This window comes from Leptidea sinapis, chromosome 19 (assembly GCF_905404315.1).
Source record: "Leptidea sinapis chromosome 19, ilLepSina1.1, whole genome shotgun sequence".
NCBI lineage: Eukaryota > Metazoa > Arthropoda > Insecta > Lepidoptera > Pieridae > Leptidea > Leptidea sinapis.
Window position 1 is genome coordinate 2,561,478 of NC_066283.1, and position 17,810 is coordinate 2,579,287.

At 34.3% G+C, this 17,810-nt stretch overlaps 1 protein-coding gene across 4 annotated transcripts in view; it reads left to right on the plus strand.

Moving 5' to 3' along the window:
* Positions 1-17,810, plus strand: part of LOC126969930 (KH domain-containing, RNA-binding, signal transduction-associated protein 2-like) — a 212,448-nt gene that overhangs the window by 160,696 nt on the left and 33,942 nt on the right. For all 4 annotated transcript variants that reach the window (XM_050815566.1, XM_050815568.1, XM_050815567.1 and 1 more), the window contains exons 3-4: positions 3,287-3,384; positions 17,366-17,482. In XM_050815566.1, coding sequence (XP_050671523.1) covers positions 3,287-3,384; positions 17,366-17,482 — 215 coding nt within the window. The remainder of the gene's footprint in view (positions 1-3,286; positions 3,385-17,365; positions 17,483-17,810) is intronic.

A 17,810-nucleotide genomic window follows, 5' to 3' on the forward strand; every position in this document is an offset into this window, starting at 1 on the left:
GCGTTACTTCCGTCAGAAAAAAAATCTGAGTTACCCCCAAGTCGCGCCTAAAGAAATTTTACTTCAATAATTAGAATAATACCAGGCGATCATAGTTGAAGAAGAGATTGTCTTATGTATGACGCGAGTGTACCTTAATATATTCTGACGTAGTGCACACGACGTAACACTACATAGATACCAGGTGAAAATAAATATGGTAGCGGTGACAGTAATGTTTTTCATAGCGATTGAAATCATGTGTCATCCTAGCAACATGTACCAGGACCTCATATGCACTTTAGAGCTTCATGCACAATGCACATCTTAAAATTATTATATAAGTGCTGACACGTTATTGTTGGTATTCGTCGGTGTTCGTGGTACTCTTTGTGCTTTGCTTCGGTGTTTACCAAGGCAAACTCGCACAATTCGCTTGGGCTTCAATGTTTTAAGATCCTAGGAAGCTTCCCTGAGTAAAAATACTATGAATTTTTTAATATGTTTTTTTATTTTGGAATAACTTTAACAATAATAACATCAAAGATCCGCGTTGATAGCCAACCAAGCCGGTCAAATCAGTTGATTTGTTCGTGAGTTATCAAATATAGAAACTCTTTAAATGTCGCCAATCGCGTGAGAAATCGGTTGATACATTCAAAAGTTATTGCCGTTTGAAAATGAAAGAAATAGTGTTTTATTATACTTTTACCAGACTTTTGAGCTCGAATAGACCAAAAATCATAGAAACATAGCCAACTATTTTTAAAACTACACAAATTATATTTTCGAAGAGCTAAAAACCGTCATAACTACGGTTAGGTGTGCAATTAGCGGGAAGTTACAGGGATGGCCTATAGGGTCAAACGATTTCCGGGAAGTTGCAAGGATGGCCTTTAGGGTCAACCAATTTCCTATTCTTTTTTAACCAGTATGTGCCCATGTTAAACTCAATCAGAAAGTAATGCTTAGAGATACATACTAATTCTAGAATATTTTATAAAATCAAGAAACCACTGAAACTAATGAATCAAATATAATATATATAGAAAGGCGAGTTACTCGTCTGAGTCTTTCAGAACAGCTCAGTGCTACACAAAAGTTCTCGCTTCAGGCTGTAACTCGTTCCGAAGCATAACACAAACACCAGATTATTTGATTTGGCAGCCTCTAACGGTCTGGTCAAGCTGTTAGTTCGTGCGCTATGTAATGTTTGCTGAGTGCTCGGCTGGTCCTAAGTTAAATAGGGGTGAGTTGGGTTTGCGTTGTCTATTGAGCTTGTTTTAATTAACCAATCAGCAATAATTATATCATTGATTTATGTTCTAATTGGTTTGGATAAGCAATTTAGTTTGTTTGCAGAGTCTAAGTTGAAAATTCTACATAAACCGACTAAAGACGGAGGTATTCAAGTTTTGTGCTTATTTTTATTTGATTTTTCACCCCATTACAATAATATGGATGTTTTTCCCCAAGCTTCGTATCACCGCTCTTCGACAACACTTCCCTCAAAGCCTCGCCTAGTATCTGAATACTGGGTCTCGAAATCTCGAGCGATTGCCTATTTCTTGGTGATCTGGAGGGCAAAGCCAAATTGGCTTCAAAGAAACTGGGCGTCATTAATAGAGCACGGCAATACTTCAAGCCGGCCCACATACTAGCGCTCTACAAAGCGCAGGTCCGGCCACACATGGAGTATTGCTGACATCTCTGGTCTGGCGCACCCCAGTATCAGTTCGACCCATTTGACCGCGTGCAACGTAGAGCAGCTCGAACTGTGGGGGACCCAGTGCTCTGTGAACGGCTGGATCACTTGGCGTTGCGTAGAGAAGTCGCTTCATTGTGTGTCTTCTACCGCATTTATCACGGGGAGTGTTACGAAGAGCTGTGGAATGTATATATTATTAATCATAAGATACATAATAGCTTTAAGGGTAAATGTATAATACACTTTTATAATAAACTTCCAGCCACTGTTCAGGCATTATCTATAAATAAATTTAAATGTTTGATTAAAAAATGGCTCTGTCGTAAATCCTACTACTCCTCAGCTTTATATCTAAGTGATCCGAGATCCTGGGACTAGATTATGATTATTTTATAGCAATAGCAATGACAGTACAATATTGTGTGTTTTATTAAAAAGAGCGCAAAAAAAGATTGCTGGGAGAGCGCCTCTTCTCATCTATCAGAGCGCCATTTGTTTCCGAAGCTGTAGTAGAGACACTAGGAAAGTATATTAGAAATGACATCAAAAATAATTGTAAAGAAATCAATTTGTAGAAAAAAAAAGCCCTTTTCCCTTTAACCGACATGGGATCATTTTTGAAATCCAAGATTGTTTCCAAGAAAAATAATCATTAAAATAATGTATTCAGCATATAGTTTGCGAGGTTCTCGGGTCGGCTGGAATCAAATTCAAAATTATTCTAATGACAATTTTGAATTGCAGATGCGTAATATTGTATGCATACAGACCTGTGTATAAGGTTTCCAGAAACCCTTACAGGATCACTCGTGAGTCTTTCTGTTTGTCCGTCTCTCAGGGTAAATTTAATTCAGGGCATCAATGTAATAATCAAAAATAAGAGAAAAATTTAATGAAATAAACATTTTGACTGTTGCTTCTCAATATATTATTGATAATGTTCTATATATTCATAAGCACATTGAGGAATTTGCTAGAAACTGACAATCATAATGTTAACACGAGAAACAATCATAAACTTGTTATGCCTACTCGGTTAAGTCGAGTTAGTAAGTCTTTTATTGGGCAAACAAATGTGTTACGAAATTTAAAAGAATTGTTAAAAAAAACCTCTGTTTGGGAAAGGTTACTATAGCATAAACGATTTTCTTGATGGCACCACAGACTGAGAATGAAGCGAACACCCTCAGGCCCTTTAATTGTAAATGTTTATTGTACGGTATATTACATTGTAATCCATAGTTTGTATAAAAAAAGCCCGCTGAGTTTCTTGCGCCCGTTCGTCTCAGGTCTGAGGCAGTCTATTTTGAATAGGTAGTAGTTTTTGTCTTTCAATAAGCGAGTCTAAATCCTATTTTGAATAAAAAAATTGAATGTGGTATTGAGATTTTTTACTATAATACTTCATTAATTATAATACATTTTAATATCCACTGAGATCTGTCACAATTACCCGATGTCCCAATTCTTAGTCTTCCTTTGTTATTTTTGTAATTAAAGATGCTGACTCTACTCCTCTATGAAATCAAACATACCTACTCTATTTCTTTGGGAAAAACTTGGCGAATAATTAAAGAAAGATATTCTGTTTGTTTGAAGGTGAATGGAGGAGCGAGAGACGAATGCTGGACATCACGAGAGACAAACCAGTGAAGGTGTGTGTGAGGGTTGTCGTACCGGTCCGGGATCATCCTAAAGTAAGTGTATCTTTTATAAATAATTTAAATTCTGATTATAAGTTCTTAGATGGAAGATTCTACCAGTGGGAGGCTCTTTTGCACATTCTGCCGGCTAGATTAGGTACCACAACAGCGTCTCTTTCTGCCGTGAAGCAGTAATGTGTAAGCATAACTGTGTTTCGGTCTGAAGGGCACCGTAGCTAGTGAAATTACTGGGCAAATGAAATTAACACATTATGTCTCAAGGTGACGAGCACAATTTTAGTGCTCCTCAGAATTTTTGGGCTTTTCAAGAATCCAGAGCGGCACTGCATTGTAATAAGCAGGGCGTATCAATTACCATCAGCTGAACGTCCTGCTCGTCTCGTTCCGTATTTTCATAAAAAAAATCTTAGATAAATAAGTTAAAAAATCATTGTATTTTTTGGATGCGATTACTAATTATGACAATAATCACGACCATCGTGTATACGAAGCATGGATAAACAATTAATTCACACTCTAAAGGTTGATGCATCCGATATACGAAAATTTATATTTATACAATTTACTCTTTACTAGCTGACCCGGCAAACGTTGATTTGCCATATAAATTGTATTGATCTTTTTCTTGCTAGTTGATAATAGATGGCGCTAGTTGTATTCATTAGTAACAATCACACTTCTTTTATATTTCGTATAATTCACACTATAGTTTTATAAATTATAGCCTATATGTTATTCTGGTGTGTAAGCTATATTACTGTAAAGTTTCATCAAAATCTATTCAGTAGATTTTGCGTTAAAGAAGTTCAAACATACATCCAGACATACAAACTTTCACATTTATAATATTAGTAGGATTGCATTTTTTAAAATATTTCATACTTAAACCTCTTTTAACATTGAACACGATTAATTACAATTAACATAAACTTATAAAGATTAACCATCCAAACTAATTTGTTGTGTAAATTACAGCCGTTGTTAAATACTCTATTGATTAAAAAGAATGGCCTTTGAGTTTCTTGTTTGTTCTTCTCACGAGCTCTACTTTTTCCGAACATATGCTAGAGTTTAAAATAAATATTTATAGTGACGACTCAAAAGCGCTTAGTTTAAGCCTAATTGACTAAAGTTTATTTGACTTTGATTTTGACTTAGATAGGCTTGTGTGATCTATTAATTATATTTATACTAGTCACGGACGAGTATAAAAAGGAGGACTCCGCGCCATGATATTAGCAAGTGAAGCACCGTTATGCTAGTGTGTGTGCGGTTGCGGAGGATACTAGTTACAGAATTTTTTCTCCCTTAATTAATCATATATGGCTATAAATACTAATTATAAAGTATCGTTTTTACACTTTTTGATAACGCACGATGGCATTTTAAAAATATTTTATTGAGACGCAAACTGATCTGTCACAGACGATGACAATTCTCATAATGGCCGCCAATCGGCCTGTAGTAGTGTAAGTTCGTGCGTGGGGCTATGTATTTACACGTTAATCGGCTTGTTTTGGTGCTACACTGTTATGTAAGGTCACACAGAGTCCTTATTTTTTTACTTGTCCGTGATACTAGTCTGAGAAGTGAGAGAAAGTAATTCCGATTCATTTAGATGCAAAGCGTAAGTTAGCGGAGACAGGTAAATCGCCAGAACAAAAGACTGCGTTGAATAAAAGGAATGAATGGAGGAGAATCCCCGGTTACATTGACAGTTTTTGCACTGTTTGAAATCGGGATTCCAGTGAGGGAAGCTAGAACTTTGTCGATAAGTTACGGATCGTGTGAACTCGATATATAATTCAATGTTTTAACTTTCAATGTCTGAAACTAGACCAGCTACTATTTCGCTGTTTTTAAAGAAAATAGTGGACAAATGATAGCAAGTTATAGAAATTCAAATATTTTTATCCAAACCAAGATTTTAAATCCCTTTTAAACGAAAAATGTGCCTAAGACAGATGCATGATCATGCCAGCTAGATTATGGGTACCACAACTACCCCTATTTCTGCCGTGAAGCAGTAATGTGTAAGCATTACTGTGTTTCGGTCTGAAGGGCGCCTTAGCTCTTGCAAATACTGGGCAAATGAGACTTAACATCTTATGTCTCAAGGTGACGAGCGCAGTTGTAGTGCCGTTCCGTAATTTTCGGGTTTTTCAAGAATCCTGAGCGGCACTGCATTGTAATGGGCAGGGCGTATCAATTACCATCAGCTGAACGTCCTGCTCGTCTCTTCCCCTATTTTCATAAAAAAGAGACAGCTGACAAGAAAGGGTGCAAAAAACACAGCGGGCTTATCATATCGTTACTGTAATATTTTTTTTAAATTTCTGAGAGCCTGAGAGTGGTCGCTCCATTTCTAATCTGTGATATTATTAAGTCATTTAATATGTTGTAGTAACATTTACAACATAAACGTAAGTACGCAAACAACACCTTAATTTCACAAAGAGTCCAATATTATGATTCTTATCGAGCTCTTATGAAACTTCCCAAATATTGTGCTACAATTATGTTTGCGAGAGCGGAATACCCGCCTTTCTCGGAATAATTCGCACAAGATTTATATCTCTTTGGGACCCAATGAGATGCTCCAACAACGAAATTCTAATGACTGTAATAATAATAAATATAATATTTACAAATGATGGATAGACGTCCATATTGATAAAAAAATAGAAATTGATTTTTAATTTCCCGCTAAGAAAATTTAAAACTTTCGAAAATTCGGTATTGGTTTTACCCAGTTTTTCAAAAATCGAGTTTTCATCAGATCTCGACGTTTTAAGGACCTAGGAAGCTTCCCTGACTATTCCCGCGATGTCCGTGTGTCTGTATGTATGTAAACATCTTATAACTTTTGGATGGCTCGACCAAAATTCATCGCGGTTGGCGCCAATCGAAAGGCCTTGACCAAACGTAGATTTTGAATACATATGTGTTTTTTTTGGAATAACTTATTAACTGCTTTACCGATGAATTCCAAAAACTAATCAGCTCTTGACATCAAAAAACTACGTCGATCATCATCAAACCGGTGAAATCGGTTGATTCATTCGTGAGTTATCGTTGACGAAAGAAAACCAAGTTAATTTCGGAATTACCTTGAAATTCCAAGTTTGATCAATTCAAATTCGATTTACGAGTATTTCTCAAAAACTACGATGCCGCAAACCGCGTGAAAATCGGTTCATTCATTCATAAATTATTGCCGTTTGAAAAAAAACAAAAAACAAGCAACAGAACAGCTAACTCTTTGAAATTATATTTTTGAGCTCGAAGAGTAGGATATAAGTATAATAGTAGAGTAGAAGAATTATAATTAATAAGAATAATAAATCAAAAATATTATTTAAAAACAATTCAATTTGTTACTTTTTGATGAGAAAATGTTGTAATGAGCAGGCCGATTACAATTCAGTCCCGCCCTCGATTTTTGATTGAATCCAAAATTTTAAGAGGCATCGTATTTGCGTTCATCACTTGAGATGTCAAGTCCCATTAGCCCAATAATTTCATTAAAATTTACTATAACAATATATCTCTAAAATGGCAATAATTATTAAACAATACATAACTGTCTCAGTAATACAGCTTGATAGATTAATGGCGATACGAGCATTTTCCACGACTGCTTGGAACAGCTCCGCTCCTAGAAACAGACCAGTCCAGGGCAGACATCATGTCCTTTGACTGTTTAACTTCCTTTTACATCGTAGATAGCCGAGACTCTTCCCGAATATCACACTTCGATTACATAATATATCACACATCTGTTAGGATTTTTAAATAATTTTCCATTTTGTCAGTAATAGCAGTGCTTTTTTATGAAAAAATGAAATGAACAGACGCTAATTGTGGTCTCATTTGAGTTTCTCTAAGATTAATCATATCTTTTATATACTCACAAGTAAGTCAAAACGTTTGAGTAATTTTGACGCATCAATTTTCATACATTGCATAACTAAAGAAGTGTTAACTTCAGAAACTGTGTATAGTTGGATAATTTTGATAGTTTTCAAGTATTTTGATTATAATATATGAAAAAATATACTACGAGGTTTTAGTAATTTGTTGTGGTTGAGAAAATGTTTCAACATAATTTACCAAATATTATACTCCACTATTTATAACAATTGAATTGATTGCGTCCTTTGTTGCAAGATTGAACAATATAGCTCCAAAATGTTTTCTAGTATCGAACCTTTTTCGTGTACAATAGTTTTCATATTAAGGTTGATTCATTAGAAGCATTGTACGTGAAGATATCTCGTGTTGGGTTGCCAGAATCACGTACAAGTCTCGTTTTCTAGCCGCGGGTTCAAAATTAGCGGATTTCTTGTGGGTACGTGTTGGGGTTGCCATATGCCATCAAATTTATCTTGATATTTTCACGTTTTGAAAGAACTTTGATATTTGCTATCACAGGTATGGCGGTTGGTTTTATTACGTAAATATTGTTTAGTTTATAGCACAATAACGTCGTTTAAAAACAAAGCCAAAAAATTACACCATATTAAAAGCTTTTATGACAATATGGGACGAGATGAGCCAAGACGTTCAGCTGATGGTTATTAATACGCCCTGCCCATTACAATCTAGTGCCGCTCAGGATTCTTGAAAATCCCAAAAATACTGACCGGCACTACAATTGCGCTCGTCTCCTTAAGACATAAGGTATTAAGTCTCATTTGCCCAGTAATTTCAGTAGCTGCGGCGCTCTTCAAACCGAAACAAAATAATGCTTACACATGACTGCTTCACGGCAGATAAAGGTCCATAATCTAGCCGGCATCCTGTGCAAAGAATCTGCAAAACTTTAGATTTTCATGTATTATTCGAACAGACACAGAATAGAGTTATGTTCACTAAGAACATTTAAATATTTTACTAACTAACGTACTAAGCTCGGTAAATAAAAAAAAAAAATATAAATAAAAATGTGTGTCTATGTTAAATACCACAATCCTAGAGTTGCAACCGCAAAACAGTTGTTTTACATTTCGAAGGACACTGCAGCTCACTAAATTACTGGACTTAACAAACTTAACATATCACGTGTCAAGGTAACCGGTTTGTAGAAGATTATGGTACAAAATATTACTTGACTAGAATTAAATATGAAATTTATTGCCAGTTCACTCCGTTGTAAGAGTTTTTGTAATGCCGAAGCTTAAACAGTGGGTATTTGTATAAGTCGAGACTTGAAAAGAAAAATAAATCGGCTTTGTCTTACTTTTAACCACAATTTTACGGTTTTTTGGTTGTTAAAGTTCCTTTTAAAGGTTTTGAATAAATTTGCTTAGAACTTTTCTTTCCACTTACTTCCAACGCCGAATCGTTTGACACAGCGAATTTTAATCTTAATAATATTATTGTACGTACTTCGGGCGTACCTACCAAATGATAGGTATATAGGTTCACTCCTATCATTTCGACTCACGCGAAAATATCTAGTTAATAAGAATTATAGAATATTGCCTTAAAATGTTATCACAAACAACTTACATGTGTTCAACCGTTTCCAAGAACTTCTTTTTCCCAAAGCTCTCTGTATACCTAACGTCAAAAGACGTTGGCACTCTACGAGTGGGATAATAATAGTGACACACTTTTTACATAAATTATCTTGCCCCAAATTAAACATATATAGCCTGTGTTATGGGTTACAAGGCAACGATATATTTATATAAACAAACATCCATATTCATCATATAAATGCTTGCACCTTCTGGGATTCGAACCCGGGACCTCTAGCTTAGTAGGTAGGCTATAATAAATGTGTTTTCGATTTTAATATATAATACTAGTGGTATCGCCCAGTGGTATAGCCCGGAGGTCAAAATTCGACCAAAATTCATTTAATTTTAAGCTTCAACTTTACAATGGTTTATTTGTCAAAGACTATATATACCGCCATAATATATTATTTGTGTGTTTGTTCTGTCATTCAAGCAGTTGTTTTTTTTAAATGAAAATAAGGGACGAGAAGAGCAGGACGTTCAGCTGATTATTGATACTGGTAATTAATACGCCCTGCCCATAACAATGCAGTGCCGCTCAGGATTCTTGTAAAACCCCAAAAAATCTGAGCGGCACTACAATTGCGCTCGTCATAATAATGTTTATACATTATTGCTTCACAGTAGAAATAGGCGCTGTTGTGTTGCCCACTGGTTGTGTGTGTAATATTTGTTTTAATTAATATAACGTATTTGTAAGGCATTTTATATAAGAAAAAGAACTTCTTCTTCTCCATATAAACTTTAACTGTGGTTAATTTCACGTAGATCCGTTCAAGCAATTTGTAAAAAAGGGGTATAAAGTTTTCACTTTAATTATTATAATATAGATATTTTGACGGGCCCAATTTGACAGCCTTCTATCTTCTCGCCGTTTTAACGAAGCCGTCCGTTATACATTATAGTGTCAGCTCAGTCAGAATAAAATTATTGGAATGCTTCCCACGCGAGAAATGCTTCAAAAATACTACAAACAATCATAGAGATGATGAAAATAACTGAGGAAACGGGCCCGAGACACGAAAATTTACATTTAACTTCTAAAGAAAATAAACACTCATTCCTTTTTAGCATTTTATTGAAGAGATGTTACTTTACGCGGCTTGCAGTAGAGTGGACAGGGAGAAAAAGTTACATAACGAAAAACAGTTATGCAACCACTCGATACGTACATTCAGTTATCGACCCGTTTATTACAATATTCAACCAAAGTGTTAATTACAATGTATCTCAATTGGTTGAACCAAAGGTTGCTGAAAGCAATTGACAGATGAAGGCTTCATTCGGTTAAATCTCTTAAATTTTATTAATAGACTCCTCCTTTATTTTTTTATGGAATAGGAGGACAAACGAGCTTACGGGTCACGTGGTGTTAAGTGATCACCGCCGCCCACATTTTATTGCAACACCAGAAGAATCACAGGAGCGTTTTCGGCCCTTAAGAAAAGTGTACGCCCTTATTTTGAAGGTACCCATGTCGTATCGTCCCGGAAACACCGCACCAGGAAGCTCATTCCACAGCTTTGTAGTACGTAGAAGAAAGCTCCTTGAAAACCGCACTGTAGAGGACCGCCAGGCATCCAGATGGTGGGGATGATATACTAATTTATATTGTAACAATAATCTTAATATATATAAATTACGTGACACGTTGTTTGTCCGCGATGGACTCCTAAACTAATGAACGGATTTAAATAGGGACTACTTCATGGAGTGCAGTTTAGTCCAACTTGAGATATAGGATAGTTTTTATTTCGATTTGGGACCCATAACTATTTATATTTTTAATATTTGTTTTGTATGGACATATTTTCTATGAGAGAATTTACGGACACACGGTTTGACAGTTCCGCTGTGAAACAATTTCACTATTACAACAGGTAGCATGTTTTACGAAATAATTCTTGATGTTTTGAAATATTATTGACAAATTCCTATAAAACAGTATTTTTTTATTATCTACAGAACAACGTCTGTTGGGTCAGCTAGTAATAATATATAAAAACAATAATAGTAATAGCACGTTTATTGTAATTGAAATGATTTGTAAAACGATGCAAATGTAAATCTTGATTTAAAAGAGTGGCAATGAGTTTCTTGCTACTTCCACTACTTATTTTATCAACGCTCGAGTTGTGGGGTCATCTAATGTTCAGTTGATATCCAGCTCTATCCCATTAACTGCTTATAAGTAAATTAATTTGAGATGTCGCTCATTCAGATCTACAAGGAACAGACGGAGCCATATGTAAGCATTTAGCTATCTTACGGTTGGCTTTGATGTTTCCATAGTTGTGTAGAGCGTTAGGACAAACATAAACTAGTAATGCCTACTACTCGGTTAGGACGAGTTAGTAAATTTTTTATTGGTCGAGGTATATTCCTTAAAACACGAAAATGTAAAGAAAATAAAATGTTGTTTTGAATTGTTAAAAAAGTTTATTTAGTTACACAAATGCGTTACAAGCGCCTATTTCCGCCGTGAAGCAGGATTGTGTAAGCATTACTGTGTTTCGGTCTAAAGGACGCCGCGGCCGTATCTAGTGAAATTGGAATAGAATAGAATAGAAACACTTTATTAACAGTAAAACACACACCTTCAATTTACAGTAGTAATCTTAAAGTAGTAAATTAAATTAAATGTAACAAAAATTATTAAAATATAAACAAAAACAAAATATTAAATAACCGTGATTCCCTGCTAAAAGGAGCTGACTCAGTATATTGTTGGTCAGTGCAGAAGACACCAACACAACACTGGTTTTCAGCAGCCCCTCAAATTACTGGACAAATGAGACTTAACATCTTATTTCTCAAGGTGACGAGCGTTATTGTAGTGCCAGAAGAATCGTGCGTGGCACTGCATTGTAAGAAGCCAGCTGAGGTTTGAGGCATAAATTTTTTATTAATGGTAGTAGGTTTTTAACGTTCAAAAAATTATTTAATGCTATTTGGAATAAAAATATTTGAATATGAATTAGAGACGTATTATCCAGTTATTATTTTATCATTTCCCAAAAACATCAACTAGATTTGCGTTACTAACTTCAGCATATCTTGTGAATATATTATAGAAATTTCGGCGAGGCTATATTTCACTTGTAAATATCGTGGCCGACGTCTATTCAGCCGCCAATTACCCGCAGTGGGGTCACGAGGGAGACATCCGAGAACCCCAGTGGGAAGTGAACTTCCGATTGATTTACATTGCGAGAACTAGTTCTATGTTTTTGAATTTCAGATTCGAAATAAATTTAACTGTATCTCATTTACTAAAATTGATTTCTAGCCTTTATTACTTTCCCTTTGCTTGAAAATAAAATAATCCGTTAGAGTTACTCGTATATAATGTGAAATTTAATAATGTAACCGTCTTATTCATAATAACTTAGCGGAGATTTAAAACATCGCTAATATACGCTTGTTAAAAAATGATATTCATAATCGCATATTAGAGCTAAAACGCTCATAATCTCTTCAATAAAGCTGACGTGACTTATAGTAGCTAGTTCCCTTCTATAAACCTATTTAAAGCACTCGAACGCAAAAAAACATGGCCGACATCGATCAGCTGTTTGTTAAATAATGTGATAAATAGCTTCCCGCGCAAAGTTGTTGGATATCCGTCATAGATTGACAATCGACTACTTCAAAACTTTGATTTTTGAAGTTTGAAATTATTTTGACATCGACTTTTGACAACTGACAAGCCATTGACATTGAAAAGATATCTGTTTCCATTGACAATTCCTCATTAAATTAGTTATAATCGTGTTTTTTTGTACAAAATGGCAACATTGCGTGCTATAGAGACGTATTAGTTATGGTAGATTTATCTAACGAATATGAATAAGGAATTTTATCGAACTTTCGATAGGCTTAAAACACGTTTTAACTAATATAGCTTTATACCTTCGAAAAGCATTTTATTATGAATAAGGCAGTAAATGTTTAGTTTTAATTGTCCTACAAAAAAGCCTGCGACAGCATAATTATATCTATCTTTATATTATATTACACTGGCTGACCCAGCAAACGTTGTATTGACGATATTAAAATCGCGATACAAAAGTAACTGTTGATTGTAGATGGGTGAAAACTTGACTTTGTATGTATTTTTTAAAGCTGATTCATAATCAAACAAATAAAAAAAAAAAACAAAAAAAATTTGGCGTGGACCACCCTTAACATTTAGGGTGATGAAAAATAGATGTTGCCCGATTCTCAGACCTACTCAATATGCACTCATAATTTGGTGAAAATCAGTAAAGCCGTTTCGGAGGAGTTAGGTAACTAACATTGTGACACGATAATTTTATATATAAGATATTCTTTGATATATGTAGGTTCTAAGATAAAACTAAGATGTCGGAAATTTTTGTCCGTAATGTATCATAATCATTATGTAATGGTTCCTGCATAATTACATGTTTCTTTAGTATTTTTACAACTATTTTAAAACCTGTATAGCCGAGTGGTTAGCGATCCTACCTACTAAGCTAGAGGTCCCGGGTTCGAATCCCGGTAGGTGCAAGCATTTATATGATGAATATGGATGTTTGTTTCCGACTTATGGATGTTTAAATGTATGTTTATATGAATTTATGTATGTTTAAGTAAGTATATTGTATTAAATATATCATTGTCTTGTAACCCATAACACAGGCTATATTATAAGCTTAACTTGGGGCAAGATAATTTGTGTAAAAAGTGTGTCAATGTTATTATATTAAATGTTATTTATTCATTCAAATAACGGAAAATAATTAAAATAAGTAAACTACAGTTATATTCACTATGTAAAGTACTTTCTCTGTAGTTGGCGTTAAAACTCAAGCCTGTGTATTGTTGAAAGTAAACAGTTTTTTATTTCGTCTCAGCACGAATGTGAGGGAGCAGACATCCTCGTGATTTACTCTGAAATGTCTCGTGATTTTCTTTGTAGTAGTTAAATGTTTTAGTTAAAGTGTATCCTGACTCGCCGTTGCTTTATGTTTCATTTTAAAAGTTGAACATGGATAGAGTACAGGGATTTTGAATGTATATAAAATGAAATGAAAATATATATAATATAATAGTATGTTTATGTATAAATTATGCATTGATTGCTTATGTTAAAGTGGACTGTATAAGATTATATTATGTATTGCACTTGTCTCACGATGTATGTCGCTAATTAGGACATCTGTTCAATTCCCGCACTCCCCGTGGATTGGGATTTATTTCGGACATAAGAAGGTACATTTTCACCAAATTTAGTGAAAAAAAAAATAGTTTTGGAAAAGATAAAAATAAAAAACCAATAACTCGGTTTTCTGAATTTTTCACATAAATTTTGAAGTTATGTGAAAAATTTGTAACTACAAAAGTTGTAGATCTTTTTATTACCTACAACTTTGCAATTGTGACTTTTTTCCATAGGACTTGTAGTTTTGCCGAAAATCGAGATAAGCCGTTTTTTACCTCAAAACACCCTCCTTTTCCACATCCCGACCTAATATCGCCCGTAATTTATTTTTCCTTTCATTTTTGTTATATTCTCTTCTGTTTCCAATAGGTTTCATCCTACTATTATATTTTACTTTTTATCATTTTCAATGGCTTCAGCACTCGTCTAATTAGGCTGTCTTATCTTAAGCTTAGTATAACTTCAGCCGTTAAATTAATATAAATTTACCGCTGATTTTCTTCTGGCCGTTCTTCTCAGGTCCGAGGCATAATTTTTTAAATGAGTCAATAGAGAACATCATTGAAATGAGTGGTTAGATTTTGACGTTCAATCAGTGGTTTTAAATTTTATTTTGTTATCATATATTTAACGCGGGCACGTGATGGATAACTTCTTTTAGCCTTATCTCGTAATAGGTACCAGAGCTTAGTGATACAAAAATCAAAAATACGTTTTAATTAGTTTTTCACATGATAATAATAAATAAATATCGACTATGGTAATAACAAGTTCTTGAATACTTATGTGGCAACCTACCTGAGTTTGGAAAACCTCGTCTTCCCGCCTTAAGTTATCTTTCAAGTGGATAAGTAGCTCTATATTAATTTTATGAAACTCGAGATTTTACTTAAGTTTTACCAGCTAGAAACACTTAAATTACTTGTTTCGAGTAAATTTAAAATTGCTGGAATTCAAGAAATGCACAACGCTATTCTGAAAGCAATCTTTTGAAAGCAACATTATCGTAAGAACTAATTTAAACTGTAGAGAATATAGTGCGGTTTCTGCGAAAATTGTTTGCAATAATACTTGTTTCTTATAAGTATTATTTTATCTCAGTGGAGCGAATGGGTATATATGGGTATTGATTATGCAAAGTCAAAGTCAAAGTCAAAAAATCTTTATTCACTGTAAAACTTTATAAGTTATTTAGTGCAAGTCAGGATGAAGTACAAAAGTTACAATAGCATTCAAATGAGTAACAATATTCATTAACAAAATTTAGAACATAATTTCCAACTATCTTTATCATTCAAATAATCTTTCACATTATAATAGGCCTTAGATGTTAATTTATTTTTTACGACACATTTAAATTTTTTAATAGGTAATATTTTAATTTCATTTGGGAGTTTATTATAAAATATAACGCAATCCACTTTAAAAGATTTAGCAATTTTACGGAGCCTAGTAGATGGAATTGCGACTTTATGTTTATTTCGTGTATTGACACTGTGTACATCACTATTCTTTTTAAATTGGCTAATATTTTTATGAGCGTATAGGAGGTTTTCGTATATGCTAACCTTACACTCAGCTTTTTCTCACGATAGAAGAAGTGCTAGCGCAACCGCTCGTTGGTTGTATTTCAATCACAGTAAACACTAATAGTAATATATATATATAATATCATGCGTGTTTTACCCCCTATTAGTTGGAAATTTCCAAAATCCGTAATTTTTAGTATATTAGTAATATTTTTTCCTTAGTGTACGATTTTAACCTGGCGTTATATTGGGCAGTCGAGTCTGGCAGTAATTACCTTAGGGAAGCTGTTGGACATAAACACTTTTAAGCGCAAGACGGCGAAAATTTTAGAGGCACTAACTCCACGTCAGCCCCAACAGAATCTTAAACGCGGTTACATATTGAACAAGCCAGTGAGAACGCTTTCTGCAGTGCACCCGGCAAAGTCCTCCATTACTACAAAATCCCTTGTTGTATCTTTACATGCAATAGGAAAAAAATAAACATACAAATGTATTATAAACGTAAGTTATATATATACATAAATGTATACACTCAACTGACACATTTATACATAACTTAGTGTGAGATGTTATGTCTCATAAGCCGACTAATTTCACTAGCTGTATCTCTCTATACTCATATTGCTTTCACACTAACTACCTCTTGAATTGAAACAATAGACAGATAAGAATTTTCCATACTTTTCTTTACTATTATATAGACACAAGTGTTTGGAAATGAATATATTTAACTAGACATTTAGAAGAGATTGTCGCATGACATAAAAAATCAATAAATTGCATTACATTTGAAATATGTAATTTTTTCACACAGCTCGTTCGGAAGGCAGTTTTCCTTAGAGAAGAACGAGCAAGAAACTCTAAGGTTGCTCTTTTAAAAAAATAATGCTATTACAGGTTTTTATTTTCAATTAAATTCACATATCTTTACAATTAAAATATATGCAAAGTCATGCAACAAAATACACAAAATCAATTACTAAATTCCTTACACGAGTACGTCAAAAAATGTAAATTAATAAGTAAAACCATAGTTATAGTTATTGAGTACATACTTACCCCCTTATTCATAATGGTCCGCTAACTTTAAACAGCCGCTTAAGAGTGTTTTTTCTCATTCTGACTTAGGTCAATAGAAGAAGACAGAGTGAGAATTAGCAATGCTTTAAGTTAGCAGACTATTATGAATAAGGGGTTAAAATTACAATACGGTAGATGCATCAATCCACACATACCGTAAATAAAATAAAGGCATCATGCGAGCATTTTATTAGCTATTATATAAAAAAAATGTAATAACTTTAATAAAAAAAAAATAAAAGATGAAATAAACATGAATCAGATTTCCCGGCTAGCGGATTATCCAGCCACCACACGCAGCGCCCGTTCACGATCATGACGCATGGACCAGCCATCGCCTCCCTCGATCATATTTTAGGGAAGGGAATGGCCCGCACCACGTCGCCGCCACAAGCAGTTGCATTAAGCGAGCATGACGAGAACAACACGAGAACTCTACCAAATAACATGAAATCCGGATTCTAAATAACAATATCTGTTCGTATACAAGCACATATAATATACTGAATTCATATCCTATTAATAGTAAAACAATATCATGTCTGTGTCAACTTTATTATATCATGAATATTGAGGGTTCAATTTAAACGAAAGTATTACGCGACATTTTTCTCCAGAATATGTCGAGGCAGAGTAAATACTTGTGAATACAGCTTCGGTTTAATATTATGTTTTTTATTTCCCAGTTTAATTTCGTTGGCAAACTGCTGGGACCGAAAGGCAACTCATTAAAACGTCTGCAGGAGGATACGATGTGCAAAATGGCCGTGCTCGGTCGAGGTTCAATGAAAGATAGACAAAAGGTACAGTCGTTATCGCCTCTATGTTGTAGCTTTAATTAATTAGGAATTCAGTTTATTTGTTTTAATATTGTATCCTTTTGATATTGTAACAACTTTGTGATAGATAAAAAATCTACGTCACAACGGGAAGCATCATTTTATTTCTGTCAAGAAAGGGATCAAGGATCAACAAGGCTGGATCACTTGGCGTTGCGTAGAGACATCGCTTCATTGTGAGTCTTCTACCGCATTTATCACGGGGAGTGTTCCGAAGAGCTGTTTCACCTGATTCCTGCCGCCGAATTCCTTCGCACGACACGCCACAAATTAGGATATCATTTCCAGCATC